Here is a 17,782-nt window from a genome sequence, read left to right as displayed (position 1 = left end):
CTTCCACCCAATGTTTTACCTCTGCACATGCCTCTGTGCATTCGTCCTGATGTTTAATGCTGTGCTGGGAGATGCAGATCATAATCCCGTGGAGATCCATGCAATTTCATTGTGCATTTCTGGGTGGTAAGGGAGGGGGGGGGGCTATGAGTCATAGGTGTGTCCCAGACGTGTGCCTGTGTCTATAGATGCAGTTTCACTGACACCTCTAGCCATGGGCACTTGGAAATTTTGTTTCTGCCATAGGGCGATGGTGTGCAGATAGTGTGTCTTTGTACACATATCAGCAGATTCGCGCCAGTGGACGTCTCAGTTGGATGCCATCGGCTGCAGCATTATAATAAAGACACAGTAGCAGTTGCCGTTACTGCATTCACCTCTGAATCACCCCTATAGTGTACAAAATAGTACAGCTGCCTTTAGGCTCTGCACAGAATTCACTTACGCAAAGTAATATTTTTGTTTTTCCATTTGCCCATGACACAACCCTTACTTTATAATGAATGTTATACTACTTTTAGTTTTCAATACATAGCTTGTAATAAAGAGAGGAAAACAAGAGATTATCCATCATTATTAAAGATCAACTCCAGCAAAGTAACTTTTCCATAGATGCACCCTCCCCATCACTAGTACCACTGCTGTTCCATGTGTGCTTCACCCCCTGGAGTCTGCTCTCTACTGCTGTAACATCAGTGGCAATTTTAACACTATGGGGCTAAGTTGAACAGGAGGGTGAGGTGAAGAGTAGCTCCTATTGGCTGGGGTGCCATAAAAGGTTCCTCCAGGGTACTCAGAGTTGTGGGTGAGCGGATTTCAGTTAATGTTGGTAGTTTTATTAGTTACAAATTACAATTACCATTGAACATCAGCAAAGCAATCTGCAGATACCTGCTGATCAGTCCCTAGAATTGTGTTATGCTGCTGCCAGCCGGGGGGCAGGACTACACATCAGCACCAGGGATAAGATGGAAGAAGAAACAGCTAGTAGACCATATGACCTCACCAAGCAGCATGTCCATGTTATCGCCAGCTAGAGTGGTTAAATTAATAAAGCCATTAACTGTTTACATTGCTTACAGTGTTTACATTGTGTATTTATGATGTAGTATGGCATATTGATGACCATTAAGATTCTTTGATTTTTTTCATTTTTTTCATTGTTATTGTTTATTTGTGACACTATAGTAAAATATTTTAAGTACCAACATTTCTTCTTCTTTGCAATATATTCAGATCCTCTTTTATATATATATATATCATTGGTTATTCTCATAGAGATAGTGCTAAACACACGCACTAAACACACACGATACATCAAGGGTGAGCGCGGTAAACTCCCCTCCTTCTCCATTGTCTCTTGATACGAGAAGAAAAGCAACCTCTCTCTTTTTTACCAGCGGCACACCCAAGTAACCTCTAACCTTTAACCCCATCCAGTACGCAAGGGACCCAATACAATATTAAATTAATAAAGGGTGAGCGAAGAAACCATTTAATTATTTGTGATTATGTATCTCAAGTACAACTTTCCTTGACAGAAATGCTGTTTCCTATAAACTATTGATTACTCAGCAAACATGACGCCATGTGCAAGCTGTAATAGCCTGGCAAGTCACGTTATAATTGATAATTGGTGGGAAGAGTTCAAAGCATTTGATGTTAACAGACCAGTTTCATTATTTACTTATATAAATATTCAAACAAATGAGGTTGCTTATAAAGTCATGCAGATACTGTTTCTTTCTTAAGAACAAATCTCAACAGTTTACCTGCATTGCACTTACTGTATATACATTTTGTTGCTGTTGCCAGATATTTTAAGAAATTCCAGTACTGCGGCTTTGCCCCCCATGTGCGGAACTGCAAACCAAACACAGATGGGATCTCATCTCTGGAGAACCTGCTTGCAAGTATAGTTCAGCGAGTGTTTGTGTGGGTCGTTTCTGTGGCAACCTGCTTAGGGAACATCTTTGTTATCTGCACACGACCTTACATCAGATCTGAGAACAAGCTACATGTCATGTCCATCATTTCACTTTGCTGTAAGTAACACAATGATATACTAATTACAATACAAGTTAGCGCTCGCTCAAGTGTAATTTAAAGTTAGTTTTTGTGTTTGCAGAGGACTTTTCACAGCATTTCACCTTGTCACAGCTTAGTGCCCCCCCACAAGAGATTCCACCATTTACAATAAGTGCAACATGGCAAATATAGATCGTACACTGCTTACATTGATAGGCAGCTCCTGGGTAGATGGCTTTAGTACATCTGCAATACTCTAGAAGAGCATGGGAACCATTGGCATAGCTACAGTGAGTGCAGGAAGTGCCACTACTATGGGGACTACAAAGTTCTAGCTATGTCCCAGATGAGAACTAAATATAATCAAAATGTATTTAAAGTACTCTGTGAAATATGCTCCTCATTTTGTTTTTGATGACTACACTTTGCATGTGTTGTTGGTAAAATTAGACCTTAAGTATTCTACTTGGAATGCTCACCAATGCACTAGGAATGACAAAGCCTGGAGTCACTGTACGCCACTTTCACTCCAGCCAATTACAAGCAGCCAATATTTGAAAAGCTTGTGATTGGCTGGCAGTGAAAGGAGCACCAAAGCACTCCAGGTGGTGTCAGTTTGTAGTAATCATTCCTAGTATGTAGGTAGGTCATTTTGATATTAAGATTTTTGGGGTTTGGTTTTCTTTTCACTACAGCAGATTGAAAAGGAAGGAAGAAAATAAGATTTTATTTTCCATTTTGACTATGATGGATCAAAAAGAAAATATCTTATTTGATATTTTTATTACTCAGCACTGTACATGCAGAATAAGAAAGCAAATATTGTACAAGAGAATATAATTCTCTATAATTACCAAGAAACTATTACGTTTTTCAATTTGAATGGCTGTGGTAGTGAGCGGGAGGACCAATCAGAACCACTTTCTCCATTACTGTGGTTCTTTTGCCCACCCTGTTACCCTCTGCAACATTACATAACTCTAGTGTTTGACCGGAGCTGTGATAAGAACCACAGAGCCACCGTCCCCCCTTCCCCCCAAAAAATTATACTGCATGGAGGGAGCAAACACGGTGGCTACAGGGAGTTGAAAAAACAGGTTGGCAACATTTACAATTTGAAGGTAACACAGTTTTAATGAGCATTCAATTTAAAAAACAGCAACACCTGCATTCCTCTATATAACATTATTTCATTTCTATTACATATTTTGTGCTTGGGATTTTTTTGTTATTCAAAAGGGATGAGTACGGGATGCCGGCGCTCGGGATCCTGGCGGTCAGAATACTGACGCCGGCATACTGACAGGGTTAGGATACCGACATCTGCTGGTAGATATCCTAACCGTCCTCCTCCCCTAACCCTCCCTCCCCGGTGCCTGAAGCTGACCTCCCCCCTTAGTGCCTAAACCTAACCTCCCCCTCCCCGCATCCTAAACCTAACCCTCCCCCTTAGTGCCTAAACCTAACCTTCCCTCTAGTGCCTAACTCTAACGCTAACCCTCCCCCTAACCACGCTACTTACCTTCAGGATTCTGCCATTCTGACAGGTGTCGGAATTCTTGCGCCGGCATTCTGACCACCTGAGTCCCCGTGGTCGGGATACTGAGTGCATCCCATTCTAAGCTATGGTTAAAATGTTATTGTTCTCTTTAAATAACTTCTGTATAATTATCTTTTGTGTACCAGGTGCTGATTGTTTGATGGGACTATACTTATTTGTTATTGGATACTATGATCTTAAATACAGAGGTGAATACAACATGAATGCCCAGGCCTGGATGGACAGTACACAGTGTCGGCTGGTTGGATCACTAGCCATACTCTCCACAGAGGTTTCAGTCTTACTTCTTACCTATTTGACTTTGGAAAAGTACATTTGTATTGTGTATCCTTTCCGGTGCCTGAAGCCTGGAAAATGGCGGACGATCACAATGCTGATACTTATTTGGATTATTGGTTTTATTATTGCTTTTATACCCCTCAGCAATGAACATTTTTTCCACAACTACTATGGAACAAATGGGGTCTGCTTCCCACTGCACTCTGAACATCCAGAGAGCACTTCAGCTCAGATATATTCTGTAATCATCTTTCTTGGTAAGTCATTTACTGATTGCCTATAGCAACATTTTGATAGCTATTTGGTTTTTATGTTCTTCACAAAGTTGTATGTAGGGCCAGATTATCCACAAGGTGGAAGAGGTGGCCTAGTGGACACCAGGGGGCCTGTCTCTCACCACCAAAGTTGTCAGCACATACCCTGACCCTAGTATCTGATTCTGGGATACAGGGTGGACTTAAGGATCACCTGCTGAGCTGCTGGAGGACATTATTATCTGTGCCTCTAGGTTTAGCCTACAGCTTCCTGTCTGGAGGTACCCATCTGTCATTGTGCTTCAGCAGGTGATCCCCCTGTGACAGTGAGGTGGAACATCTGTGTGGAGGGAGGAGGAGATCTGTATGAGGGGGAGGGGAGGAATCTGTGTGAGAGGGAAGCGCTGTGTGTGGGGTAGTGGGATCTTTGTGAGGAGGGAAGAGCTGTGGGGGATGTGAATACCAGGGTCTGTGTGAGGGGAGGAGAGCTGTGTGAATGGGGAGATCTGTGTTAGAAGAGGGAGAGCTGTGTGAGAGATGAAATCTGTGCATTGCAGGGGCATGCATAAATTATCCACTGTGATCCCACACGCAGTCTGAGGTCTCATAGTGTGCGATGAAGTTAGAAATTCCCGAATAAGGTCAGAGCTTGTGCAAGTGTGTGCGAGGCTGCGATAGTACTCAATTGTACCGATAGCTTTGATGTTCTGCTAAGTATTACAGATGTGTGCAATGTAAAGTGAGCGCCCTTATGTAGTGCTGAGTTTGCATTGCAATCGCAATGGATTAGCATTCTGTCGCAGTTGAACTGCGTGCGTACGCAATATTGCGATCCGTAGTGGATCAGGCCCTCAGAGCTGCAAGCAATGCTGATATTTACGTAAATTTTTGCTACTGCATGTGCACAAAAATTGCTGAAAACTCCTATGGCGCATGTGTTACACAGAGTGTACACACAGTGGCACCATTTCTATGGAGATATGATGGAGATGCATGGTATGGGAAATGTCTTGGTGATGGGCATTCCTGGGTGGCTACTGGAAGGTAGCTTAGTGCACGCACAAAATAGATGGTCCATCTTATGGACATGTTATGTGAGTGTCACGGGCAAGTTAGTGACTATGGTTGGGTAAACAGACGCTCAACCTGCCAAGGGCAGGTGCAAATTTCTATGGTTCGGCATTTTAGCATCTAGGGACACTGACAGTGTCTCAAAAGGAGGGTACAAGGGGAGGTGTATATTATACACACACACACACACACACACACACACACATAGGTCCATGCTAGGACCGAAACAATGATTGTATATTGGAATATGGCATTGGCTGAATAAAGCTGCTGCTTTGTTTAAAGTCTGGTGAGTGCACCCAAACTTTTATACTAGGAACCGAATTTTAGATCTACTTGGGTTGCCACCCAAGCATTACGTATTATTGTTAGTGTGGCCTCTACTTTATATATAGAAGAGTGACTCGGAGAGACCCGACAGAACCAAATTTGGAGTTTCCAAGTAGAATTGAGTCCCGGCTCGGAAACTCCCGCCACATTCAGTTCTTAAGACGAGACAAAACTTAATTTTTCTGGAAATCTCATATCTCCTGTGTATTGGATTGCATATAAGTCCCTCCATTGTGATTAAAGGCACCATTTTACACAGGAAAGTGCATAGTGAGGGTTGTGGGCTGTATCTGGGCTGCAGTAGTCACCATTAGAGAGTGTTGTAGGTGGTTGGAGTAAGTGGAAAACAGGTGTAAAAGAAAACATCTTTAATCCTGTATCTTTGAGGGTTAGACACTAGCAAGTGATCTGAATTACAGCCTCCTGCGTATATTTGTTGAAGTGACCTGCACTTACAATTGTTTTTCACACAGGTATCTGTATCTACACTGCAGTATATTTTGGGTATGAGGGCAGAGACAGTACTGTGATAAGGTTTTAAGCTTGGCTGAACAAAAATCTAGTTTGCTTAGTGTTGTGTCTTGGTGGACAGAAAAGCACAGTCTTTTAAACTGTACATTTCAAGGAGAGATAAATGGGCTGACACTATACTGTAGCTAGCAATCTGCACAGGTTCCTCCTAGTTGTATTTGAGCCTGAGCTGCACTTACACATTTGAAGTGTATATAATATATATCTTATGCATTAGGGCAGAGACAATGCTGTGATTGCAAGCTTAACTGACCAAAAAATATTGTGCTGTGTCTGAGTGCACTGCGCTTTTATAATTTTAAAGAATAATTCTATTTAGATATTTCAAGAGAGGATTATGTGTTTTAAGAGGCAGTGTATATTACTGTACTTACTTGGTGTTGTGTTCCCATCCGCTGCACCCCAAAATAAAAACAGTTGAGAAAAAATATTCTGGTTTCAAAATAAATATAAAGTATTTTAATAAATCTGTATGGTAAAGGTAACAGTCCCTAATTTCCCTATCTCATTGTACATTCACTTGGTATGGTGGCAGTAACAAGTTCAAGTACAGTAGCGTTACTCCTGTCCTGGTGTAAATCAATCATGAATCAGTCTCTACTCTCTAGAAGAACATATGCATTGCACAGGCAGCCAGCCACCCGCAGCAGCCCTTGAGACTAGAGGCACACCACTGCCGTCATACTAATGTGGCGTCAATCGCAAGCCAATTAGAGCTTGCGGACCGACAGCCAATGCTGATTGGCTGCCGATTCGCAAGCTACGTTTAGCTCATGACCGGGCCATATTAGAATCACGGCAGTGCTGTGTCTCTATTCTCTAGTCTCAAAGGCTGCTGTGGGCAGCTGGCTGCCAGTGTGGCTCTAAATCTACACTTGTAACCACCTGGGTCCCCGCCTCCTCGGTGCCTCTCTCAAGTCTAGTTGCAGTCCTGCTGGCATTCATAGTACTTCTTCAACATCTACTTTTAAAGAAGGTCAAGGGGTAAGAAGAAAGTGTAACAAAGTGCACTGCAACTCTAATGAATGTTTGACAATCTTTAAGAAAACATTACCTTTAACTATGAAGGGAAAAGTTACTGCTGAAAAATTAAAAATTACCAACAAGCCATCCACCACATGCAGTGGCAAGGAAAGGATCAGCCCATGGCCTTTATTTGCAAGTTGTTGCCCTACTATTGCGAAAGCCAGGGCCAAACACTGTCAGGCATCTTCTGTAATCTTGCATGCACCACCTTCTTGCTGCAAGTCTAGTCGTGTCACCTCTAAAACAGGAAAATCACTGCAGAAAAAGAACACTAAAGCTGAAGAACAAATTGTGTGTTCACAAACTTCACTGAGGAGAGTCTAAAGGTGTCCACGAGTGCTATGTGTGAGTCTATCATTTCTGATTCTGAGACTGTAATCCTAGAGAAGCATCTTTCCACTATTTCTCAACCCTCTGCAAATGTGAGAATGAGTGTTAATAAAAGTAACTATTTTGGAATTTGTAATTGTGCAATAGCAGGATGAAGGGGATAATTGTGTATCTGACACTAATAAGGAAGTTGACAAAGGGCCTGATTCAGAGCTGAACACTCTGACCAGAGCACTCGCTCTGAATCAGGGCCCTCCTCCATGAAAATGGAGCGGCCTCCTGGCCGCTCGCATAGCTGTGGGTGACCACCCACAGCATATGCGAGCGGCCAAAAAGATGGTCGCGATGGTCTTGACCATCGCGACCATCGGACTTGCGACGGAGACCCTGCGGTAGGGTCTCCCTGCCGCAGGCCCTGGAGTGATTTTGGCTCTATCAGAGTCAAAATCACTCCCACTGACATCACTAGTGATGTCAGTGGGGCCAGCTTCAGACGGTAGGCGTTCCCATGGGAACGCCTCCTGTCTGGCAGGCACGCCCACCAAAGGAGGCGTGCTGTCAATCAACATCGACAGCACGCCCCCTTTGGTGCGAGACTCGGAGCGATGGAAAGCCCGTCGCTCGTCGGGTCTCGCGCATGCGCAGTGGGGAACATCGACCCGCTTGCGAGCATCCTGCCGCTCGCGAGCGGGTCTGAATGACCCCCAAAATTCAGGAGGATGATGTTGTTTGTGTCAAAGTAAATCATCCACCAGTGGCAGCACATCATGCCAGTGATAAAAGCACATTGTCATGCCTGGGCAATAGACCAAAAAAGCCACCTCTTCTGTGCGGAAATATTTTTACCCAAATCTTGACATCTGTACCATTTGTGAAGCCAAAGTAAGCAGAGGTAGGGGCGTTAGCTATCTAGGCACCTCCTTCCCTGTTATATCATTTGCAGTGAGCTCATTCAAGTGGTTTATCAAAATCTGGCAAATCACATGTAACAAGCAGTCCAGCATCAGCTACCAGCACATGGAATCTCCAACACCTTCATGATAAACCTCCTCATTAGAGACTGGAGGTAGTACTCCTGCATTAAATTTGCAAAGGAAAACTGACTTTCCTAATGCAATCCATGATTTCCAAAAATAATAATCCTTGCTGGTTAGGGCTGATGCTGCTGGGGATGAATCTTCATCACATAGTGGGACTAAGAAGACTGGTAGTTTCACACAACAATTGTCTGAGAAACATTAATTTGCAAGAGGATCCAAGTATGACAGCCATCATCCTTTTGCATAGCAGATCACCTAAGCCATGACAACTATGTTAGCATTAGATCTGTGTCCAATATTCTCCATCAATGCATCTGGTTTTAGACGGTTATGTGTCCATGCTACCATGTTCCATCTCAATTCTATTTTACCAAAACAGCACCTCTTCACCTGTATCGGGACATTAAACAAAAAAAGTAATTCTCGGCCTCGAAAATACCATTGTACCGATTATCCGCTTAACTACAGATGTGTGGACTAGCGGTACTAGTCAAACTGAAGATTACATGACTGTGGCAGCCCACTGGGTAAATGTATCGCCTTCAGCAGCAATATCTAACACAGAACGCCAGCTCATCCACAGGCAGGCTACCCTCTGTATTACTGACGTCACTAAGAGGCATACTGGTGTCTATCTGTTAGAAAAAATCATTGATGTGATAGCAAAATGGCTTACTCCTAAGGATTTGTCATTTCTTAGAATGCAAGTAACATTGTTCGAGCATTACAACTAATTGAATGTCAACATGTACCATGTTTTGTGCACACAATAAACTTGGTGGTTAAGAATTTCTTAAATAATTACAATTTCATGCAGGATATGCTGCCTGTGGCCCATAACATTTCTGGGTATTTTTGGCATTCAGCAACAGCATGTAGAACATTGCAGCAGCTGCAAGAACAGTTCAATTTACCATGCCACCAACTGAAGTAAAAGGCAATAACCAGGTAGAATTCCACCCTTTATATGCTTCAGCGACTGGAGGAACAGCAACAAGCATTCAGGTTGTACACATCAAGCCATGAGATATGGAGAAAGGGGACATGTTACAACCTTACTGCAGCACACTGGAGAATACTCTCAGTTTTGCAAGCTACTGAAACTATTTGAAATTGTATCCTATGAAGTGAGTTCAGACACTGTTGCCTGAGTTAGGTCGTACTCTCAAAACTCAAGTAAACTACTAGAAAAACAGCTAGAGAAGCTGAAGGAAAAAAGTAGGAAATTAAGCGATTCCGCTGGTCTTGTAGATCAAGTTCTTTATATACGTTGACAGGACCAAAGTGTTTGCAACCTTTTTGCAATTGGATCAGTACATTTTGGCAACCATGCTTGTTCCTTGATGTAAGTCCATTGTAATGTCTTTCTTTCCGACTGACACAGATCTTAAGAAATGCAAAGAGCATCCTGGAGAGCAAGTTGTCAGCTCAAGTGGCACATGGCACAACATCTCCTGCTTCAGTTTCTCCTGCAAATGCTGTTGCCATGAAAAAACTGACCTTTTCCAAGAAACCCTCTGGTGATAATGATGAATCAACTCACCGCATCAGAAAGCAACATTATGACATCTTGTCAGGCTTAAAAGAAATGTCCACACATATTGACACCTCTACCGTGAATCATTCAGTAAGCACCAATAGAATCATGGAGGATTACTTTAATGATAATATACAAACTAGCAACTCACACAGTCCCTTTGAATGCTGGCAGGAAATAATGGCAATTTGGAGCCCATTGTATGAACTAGCTATGGTTTCCTTAAGCTGCACACGCTCCAGTGTGTACTCGGAAAGAGTGTTTAGATCATAAAAAAAAATATTACAAATTCTATTTGGAATAGCTATGCCGCCAATTACAAACAGTGGGCCTGATTCAACAGTGCATGCTAGTCCACTGCTGAATGCAGATTCCCAATGTTCGGGAATCTGCACAGATGCATGACCTGTTCTGCGCATGTGCAGAATGGGTATGCGATCCCACTCACAGACTGGCAGCAGGCTGTCAGTGATTGACAGTCTGCAGCTGTTTGTGGGCGGGGAGGGTGCAGCGATGTCCTCCGTTCCCCAAAACGGAGGCGTGTTGCCACCATTGGGGGGGAGGGAAGAGGTCATTATCTCTGTTGGCTGACGGAGATTTCCTAGCTTCTTCATCTCAACTGTGGCAGCTGGTTGCATGACCCCATTGCATCACCTTAGCTGGCCGATGTCCTGCAAAGTATCCAATGCTGTGTTAGACAACACAGCTTGGATACATAATGCAGCAGGAGGCGTGATGCTTCCTGCTGCATTACCATATCCGAGGTAATGCAGGTCCAGAGACTGTAACGATGAATCAGGTCCAGAGACTGTAACGATGGATTCCAGTAGGGATCAGGTAATTTTGTGTTATGATGATGATGTTGATATTAACAGCAGTGCTGATGAGGATGATGACATTTTGAACATTGAGGATAATTAACACTGTTAGTCTTAAACCCATTGGTAGCTTAGTTTAACCAAACCACCAAAATGTTTTCTCCTGTGGGAATCCAAACAAACCATGCACTTCAGCCACAAAAGTGGCAGTCCCTGTTGCTGAAGTGCTTGGTTTGTTACACTGTGCATGTACTGGAAATCAGAGCTGCTAATGTCAGGATGACACAATCAATTTGCGTACATTTGTGGGGGTTTATTTTGCCCTCAATTTGGTGGTTAGGGCCTATTGTAACAATAATGTCATCATGTTTTAATTTTCTCACCATTTTATTTTTGCCTCTTGAATTTGGCTCGTTATATGAATTTTTAAACGTTCCTTAAAGAGCCCATTTTTTATTTTTTTTTGCCAGTTTTTGCCTTTTGGTCCAAATGTAACCCATTTGTACAATAATTTCACAATCCAATGTCAGATTTTTGGTGTCAATTTATTGCTCAAACAAAAAATAAATTATTAAAAAATTTGGGGACATCTTTTTTTGGCAAAGATCTGTCCCAAAATCAAACAAATTGGCCCAACATAACTGTTGACATAAACATACAACAAAAAATTAAAAACATTTCACAAGAAAGGAGCGTGAAGTTTTGACCAGAAAGGAATATGAGCCAAGCACAGAAGGATTGTGGGAAAAGTCGCCATTGCTGTCACCGTTTTTTCACCCGTTTGGATGGGGGAGGGAGGGCGCCAGACCGGGTCCGGGATGTCATCGGGCTGGCCTGTCCAGAGGCAGATGTTGTGGCCTCTGGACTAGGCACAGGGCTAGGCACATTTGGAGGATTGGCTGATGTTGTGCCAGAGGTGGAGGATCCTGATGTTCCGGCAGGAAGGGAGGTCGGCTCCACCATGTGCTGGCGAACGAGCTGCTCCAGGGCATTGGCGATGCGGATGTTGGCCCTGGTATTTTCCGCTAGGGCCTGACCAATGGTCACGTTGGCCGCAGCATTTTGCTCCTGGGCCTCAGCCACCCGTAGCAGACTGGCGTCCATCCTCTGCAGAATCTCCGTATGGAAATCCGATTTGAAATTGAGTTCTGTGAGGAGGGACACTGCCTGCGAGGGGGATTGCCCTGGACTGGCTTCTGCAGGGTCCTCAGCCGGATGTACTGGTTCCTCCCCTGCCGAGCCAGCAGAAATTCGGCGGCCAAGGCTCCCCTCTGGAGCAGACTCATCCGCCTGTGTCTCTGTTAGGAAAAAAGAGAAAAGACTCACATTAGAATCTACATATTGGCACAATAACATTTCAGAGTTGGTGACATCAAAAGATTTACCTGGGACAACATGAGGAGCCGCAAAGTCTGGCATGTCCGTATCCATGTTGGACACGCCAAACACCTCCACAAGCTGCACACACCCCTGTGCCAGCTCTTCTAAATCCGTCAACTCCAATGACACAGGGGTGGGACCCCCACCTGTCCCCCTTGCATGCCTAGCCCTGTCCGCGAGTTTTTGCTTTAGGCGATATTTGAAGTCGCCCCATCTGTGGGAAAAAATGGAAGCCATTATCCTTTTGTTTAAAATGGTGTTTGTTTTTAGGGGGGGCAAGTGTTTACTTACCGCCGTTTGACATCCCGGGCTAGACGGACATAATCACCCACCCTATTGACAGCAACGGCTACCTCTTCCCACATTCTCCCCTTCTGGCTTAGACTCATATTCCTGTCTGCCTGTGGCAGGATGTCCACACACTTCTGTATCAAAACCTCCATCTCCTTTCTTGTGAAATGTGGCTGCCTTTTTTTTTTGGCAGCTTTGGCCGGAATACTGGGCCCAGCAGCCTCTTCCATGTCATCCTCCTCACCTATTTGTGTAAATATTCATATTTCACAAAATCACAACTTGCCCAATCTTATGTTTCAAATTAATCATTGATACAAAATGCATGAAAGACTTACCGCCTGACTCTTGGGCATTGTTTCCCTGGTCTGTCGCCATGTCTGAGGTCCAAACAAGAAATACACCAGAATTTTAATGTGTTTTCGTGACGTATTTATACATGCGTCCTTATTTTGCGGCCGCATCATTGATTGTGCGTTCCTATGATCCCTCCTTAATTTGTGCGGGAAACGAAACACTATTTATGGCTTGGTGTGTCTCGAGTCGAGGTGGCGTTTTTGGATTGTTGGAGGTTACCTTGGCTGGAGTTTCTTGTTTGCGGATAAAGGAGTTGGCGGTTGGAGTTTATTTTGTTTGCTAGATTTGCGTTTTTATTTTCCGTTCTCTTTTTTTAATTTTTTTTTTTTGCCCTCGTTTCTTGATTTGGTAAGTTTTGTGAAGTCTAACTTTTGATCAATTGTTGTCTCATTGTGTTTCTTCTTGTTTTTAATTTTTGGATCCATAATTTCATATATTTTAGCTTTTTATTAATTTCGGACCCAAAGACCTTTTGATTTGGACTCTTATATATTTGCTCTTGGTAAGTCCATTTTTTATCTTGTATTTGTGAACTAATTAGCGCATTTTTCTCAGTTTGTATAGTGACTTGTATTTGCGAACTAATTAGCGCATTTTTACTACTTACTATTGTGACTTGTATTTGCGAACTAATTAGCGCATTTTTACTACTTACTATTGTGACTTGTATTTGCGAACTAATTAGCGCATTTTTACTACTTACTATTGTGACTTGTATTTGCGAACTAATTAGCATATTTTTACTACTTACTATTGTGACTTGTATTTGCAAACTAATTAGCACATTTTTACTACTTACTATTGTGACTTGTATTTGCGAACTAATTAGCGCATTTTTAAATGCTTATTAATCCTGTAAAATTTTTTGTGGTTGCCCTTTCGCTTTTTTGGCAAACATTTCAACCCATTTTGATGTACTGTGTGCAATGTCGTTTAGCTCTTTTGCCAAATGTGTGTTTCGCATATTTTAAGTTTTGTCTAGCACAAAATTTAGAAACAAAAATGCACAGAGTGAAATTTGTCAAATTATTTTTGTGATTAATTTCAGTTTGGACGTATCATGACAATACCCCGGCATGTAAGCAGCAATGGATGGTATCATCAAGCTAAGTTGTTTTTAATTTTCTTTTGGGGTGGGTCCAAAGCCTTACATTCCAATCTTGCCATTTCAGGTTGATCTTGGGCGGATTGTTCTGGCCATGCTCCCGGAAGCCGACCAACCTCAATCTCGTCCCAGGCGTAGGCATCGTAGGCGTGCAAGGCCCCAGATATTTCGAACACGTGTCACCCTTTTTGGAATGCCCGATGATGAGGTTTTAAGACGCTACCGTCTTCCTCCCAAAATCATCATAGACACTCTCTCATTAATAGAGAGTGATCTTGAGCGGCAAATTGACAGTCCTACAGCAATACCACCACTTACGCAATTTATGGCGGTGTTACATTTCTGTGCCTCAGGATCGTTTCAAACAACGGTGGGAATAGTGGCGGGCATCTCACAATCCTCCTTTTCCCGGATCCTGAGGGCAGTGATGGAGGCACTTTTCAAGCACCTCCATCATTTTATTCAAATGCCTTTGGATATGGGTGCCCTTAGTGTGGCCAAGGCCAATTTTTACCAAATAGCTGGCTTCCCACACATCATAGGGGTTGTGGATGGTACTCACATACCACTTCAGCCTCCAGCACGGCTGGAGGCCATATTTCGAAACAGGAAACACTATCACTCCCTGAATGTAATGGTGGTATGTGATGCCTCCCTCCAGATCCTGTCCCTGAATGCAAAATTACCAGGAAGTGCACATGACTCCTTCGTCATCCGGAAATCAGGGATATGGCACAAATTAACCAACCTACAAGCTGGTGATGCGTGGCTTCTGGGTAAGTGGAGACCTTTAGTACATAACAATGTTAAGCTTGATACACAGTGATCCTGATGTTGTCTATTCTTTTTCACAGGAGACAGTGGATACTCTTGCATGCCCTGGCTGCTCACTCCTTATTTGGCTCCCACACCAGGTCCACAAAGTGAGTTTAATACCGCACTTACAGCCACCAGGCAAGTGGTGGAGTGCTGTATCAGCCTTTTAAAAGGCCGATTCAGATGCCTCCACCGCTCTGGTGGCGAGCTCATGTATTTGCCGGATATGGTTTCGAAAATTGTGGTCCTGTGTGGGATCTTTCACAACATCGCCATAAGGAGTGGTGTTCCAATGCAGCCAGAGGATGCCTTACCTGAGGATGGCCCCCCCGAGGTTGGTCGGAGGTCAGTATGTGGGGGGGCCATACGCGATGATGTGGTGGCCCGATATTTTAGGTAATTATTGATCAAACAACAGTGTGTATACCCAATGTGTTACAGTTTTTTAACGTTCATCTTTTTTGATATTAATTCTTGCACCATCTTCTGTTTGTTTGCATAATCTTTGGCACTCCCACGATGACTACTTCCTGCTACCCTTCAAAAACCTTTCTGTTGAAACTTCGGGAATATATTCTGACACCAATATTGCAACGCCATATTTTTGAAATCATGTGGGCATGGACCTTCGTCAACCAGTTCTTGATTTGTTGTGTGTTTGTTTCATGTTTTTGGTATGTGGTGTTTTTCTGATTATCACTGTGTGTTTTGTTTGTGAGTGACCACTTTGTATTTGATTTCTGTTGTGAATAAATATTTGGAGAGTGTAATTTGTTTCCTTTTTGGGCACGTTAGAAGCAAGTGTAAACAAACTCCCAAACGTTAATTTTACCTAAGGGGTAACCCAGTAATGAAGCAAGTGGAGCTAAAATGTAATATGTTTTCGGGGTACTAACCAACACAACAAGGAATCGTGTACAATCAGTTGCCTTTGTAAGATTGTCCGAAGCAGTTTGGCCACCAAATAGGAACCTGAAAAATGGTGTAAACTATCATGTTGACCACCACAAAAAAGGAAAATGACATTGGTACTGGGAGGTGTTTCTTGTGTCTGTTTGCATTCAAAATAGAACACACAATCTGTAGTGAGATTCTGTGGCAAACCTTGCTTGAAGAGTCTACTTATGTCAGTGTAAAGAATCTTGGATTTACTCCAAACGCATGAGACAGAGCTTGATTTAAAACAGATTTATTAAGAAACAATTTGTAAAAAAATAAAAAAAAAACTAATTCCTAAGGAGGACCAACAGATGGTCAAGGCCCTGCATAAGCCCGGTGACCTGCTCCCGCATACGGCCCACACAATTCACTATCTCTTCCCGACGCCTCTGTTCCTCTGTGGGTGACAAAAGTTTGGGGATTAATAAATCGATAATGAAGCAACATTGTAAAAAAACACAAAACAAGCAACCCAAAACTTACAAGCTTGTGGGCCAAAAAAACATTACACGGATAAAACCCAGCACCCCAAAATGTCTAAGGGCAAAAATACAAGGGCCCTAAAAAAAGGCACACAGGTGTGATATGTGTATGGTGACATCAGCAGGAACAGGTAAAGACAACCCCCAAAAATACCCTAAGGCGACAAAAAGTCAAAAAAAATGGGGACGACACATGATTACATACAAACAGTTTGTGGTGTCCAAAATAAACTTTAAAAACATACCGTTCTCCAAAACGACAGAGCCAGAAGCCACTCCCTGGACCACCTCGGAGGTGGCTACATTCCCCAACCCGAGGGGCAAGGTGTTTTCGGGATCCTGGGAGGGGGTATTTGGAGGAGGGACGGATGGAGGAGAGGGGGAATTGGGCTGGAGGGGAAGTAGGCCTGAAATTTCGGCCACAGGGTCTGGGGAGGAGGGGGTAATAGAGGAATTGGGGGTTGGAGAGAGGGGCCGGGACCGGCGTCTTGTGTGGCGATGCCGCCGTAGTGTTTGCTGTGCCCCTAAAAAATGACAAAAAAATTGTGGTTAGTTTCAACAGGAAACCAAAAAAAAAAAAAAAAAAAAACACAATAGGACAGACATGAAAACATGCACATGCAGATATGACTGCAATGACTCAATAGGACAGACATGAAAACATGCACATGCAGATATGACTACAATGACTCAATAGGACAGACAAGAAAACATGCACATGCAGATATGACTACAATGACTCAATAGGACAGACATGAAAACATGCACATGCAGATATGACTACAATGACTCAATAGGACAGACAAGAAAACATGCACATGCAGATATGACTACAATGACTCAATAGGACAGACATGAAAACATGCACATGCAGATATGACTACAATGACTCAATAGGACAGACAAGAAAACATGCACATGCAGATATGACTACAATGACTCCATAGGACAGACATGAAAACATGCACATGCAGATATGACTACAATGACTCAATAGGACAGACAAGAAAACATGCACATGCAGATATGACTACAATGACTCAATAGGACAGACATGAAAACATGCACATGCAGATATGACTACAATGACTCAATAGGACAGACAAGAAAACATGCACATGCAGATATGACTACAATGACTCAATAGGACAGACATGAAAACATGCACACGCAGTTAGGGCCCACAAGATAAACTTGAAAACCACAGTCCAGAACACTTACTTTCCGCAATCTGCATGCGAAAGCATGCCAGCAAGCGGGGCGTCCGCGGGTGCAGGTCCGACCACCTGCGCTCCAGCTGGCCAATATGTCGGCGTGAGCCGAAGGAGCGCAGGCGTCGACGTACCTCCGCATATGCGGAACGCTTGCGCCTATTGGAGATGGGTTGAGGCTGACTGGTGATCCTCCTGTCAATCACCTCCGTCAGCACCAGCAGTTCGCGCCTGGTGAATGCGGCGGATCTCATGATGGCAATGGTGTTTTTTTGTCAAAATAGTTTTAATAAAGCACCACAAAAAAATTTGATTGGCTAATGTATTTGGGAAATTAACAGGACAAATTCTATTGGTTAGTGTATGAGTCATGTGTTCGACAGGGCCACAAATCTC

General features: G+C 43.2%; 1 protein-coding gene across 2 annotated transcripts in view; it reads left to right on the top strand.

Annotated features, from left to right (window-relative positions):
• Window positions 1-17,782, top strand: part of RXFP1 (relaxin family peptide receptor 1) — a 321,924-nt gene that overhangs the window by 277,415 nt on the left and 26,727 nt on the right. For both annotated transcript variants that reach the window (XM_088475345.1, XM_088475344.1), the window contains 2 exons: window positions 1,816-2,045; window positions 3,715-4,125. In XM_088475345.1, coding sequence (XP_088331471.1) covers window positions 1,816-2,045; window positions 3,715-4,125 — 641 coding nt within the window. The remainder of the gene's footprint in view (window positions 1-1,815; window positions 2,046-3,714; window positions 4,126-17,782) is intronic.

Source organism: Taudactylus pleione, unplaced genomic scaffold, assembly GCF_031769625.1.
Source record: "Taudactylus pleione unplaced genomic scaffold, aTauple2 ptg000170l, whole genome shotgun sequence".
NCBI classification, from domain to species: Eukaryota; Metazoa; Chordata; class Amphibia; order Anura; family Myobatrachidae; genus Taudactylus; species Taudactylus pleione.
The sequence above is the reverse complement of the archived record's forward strand: the minus strand, read 5'-3'. Positions and strand labels throughout refer to the sequence as shown.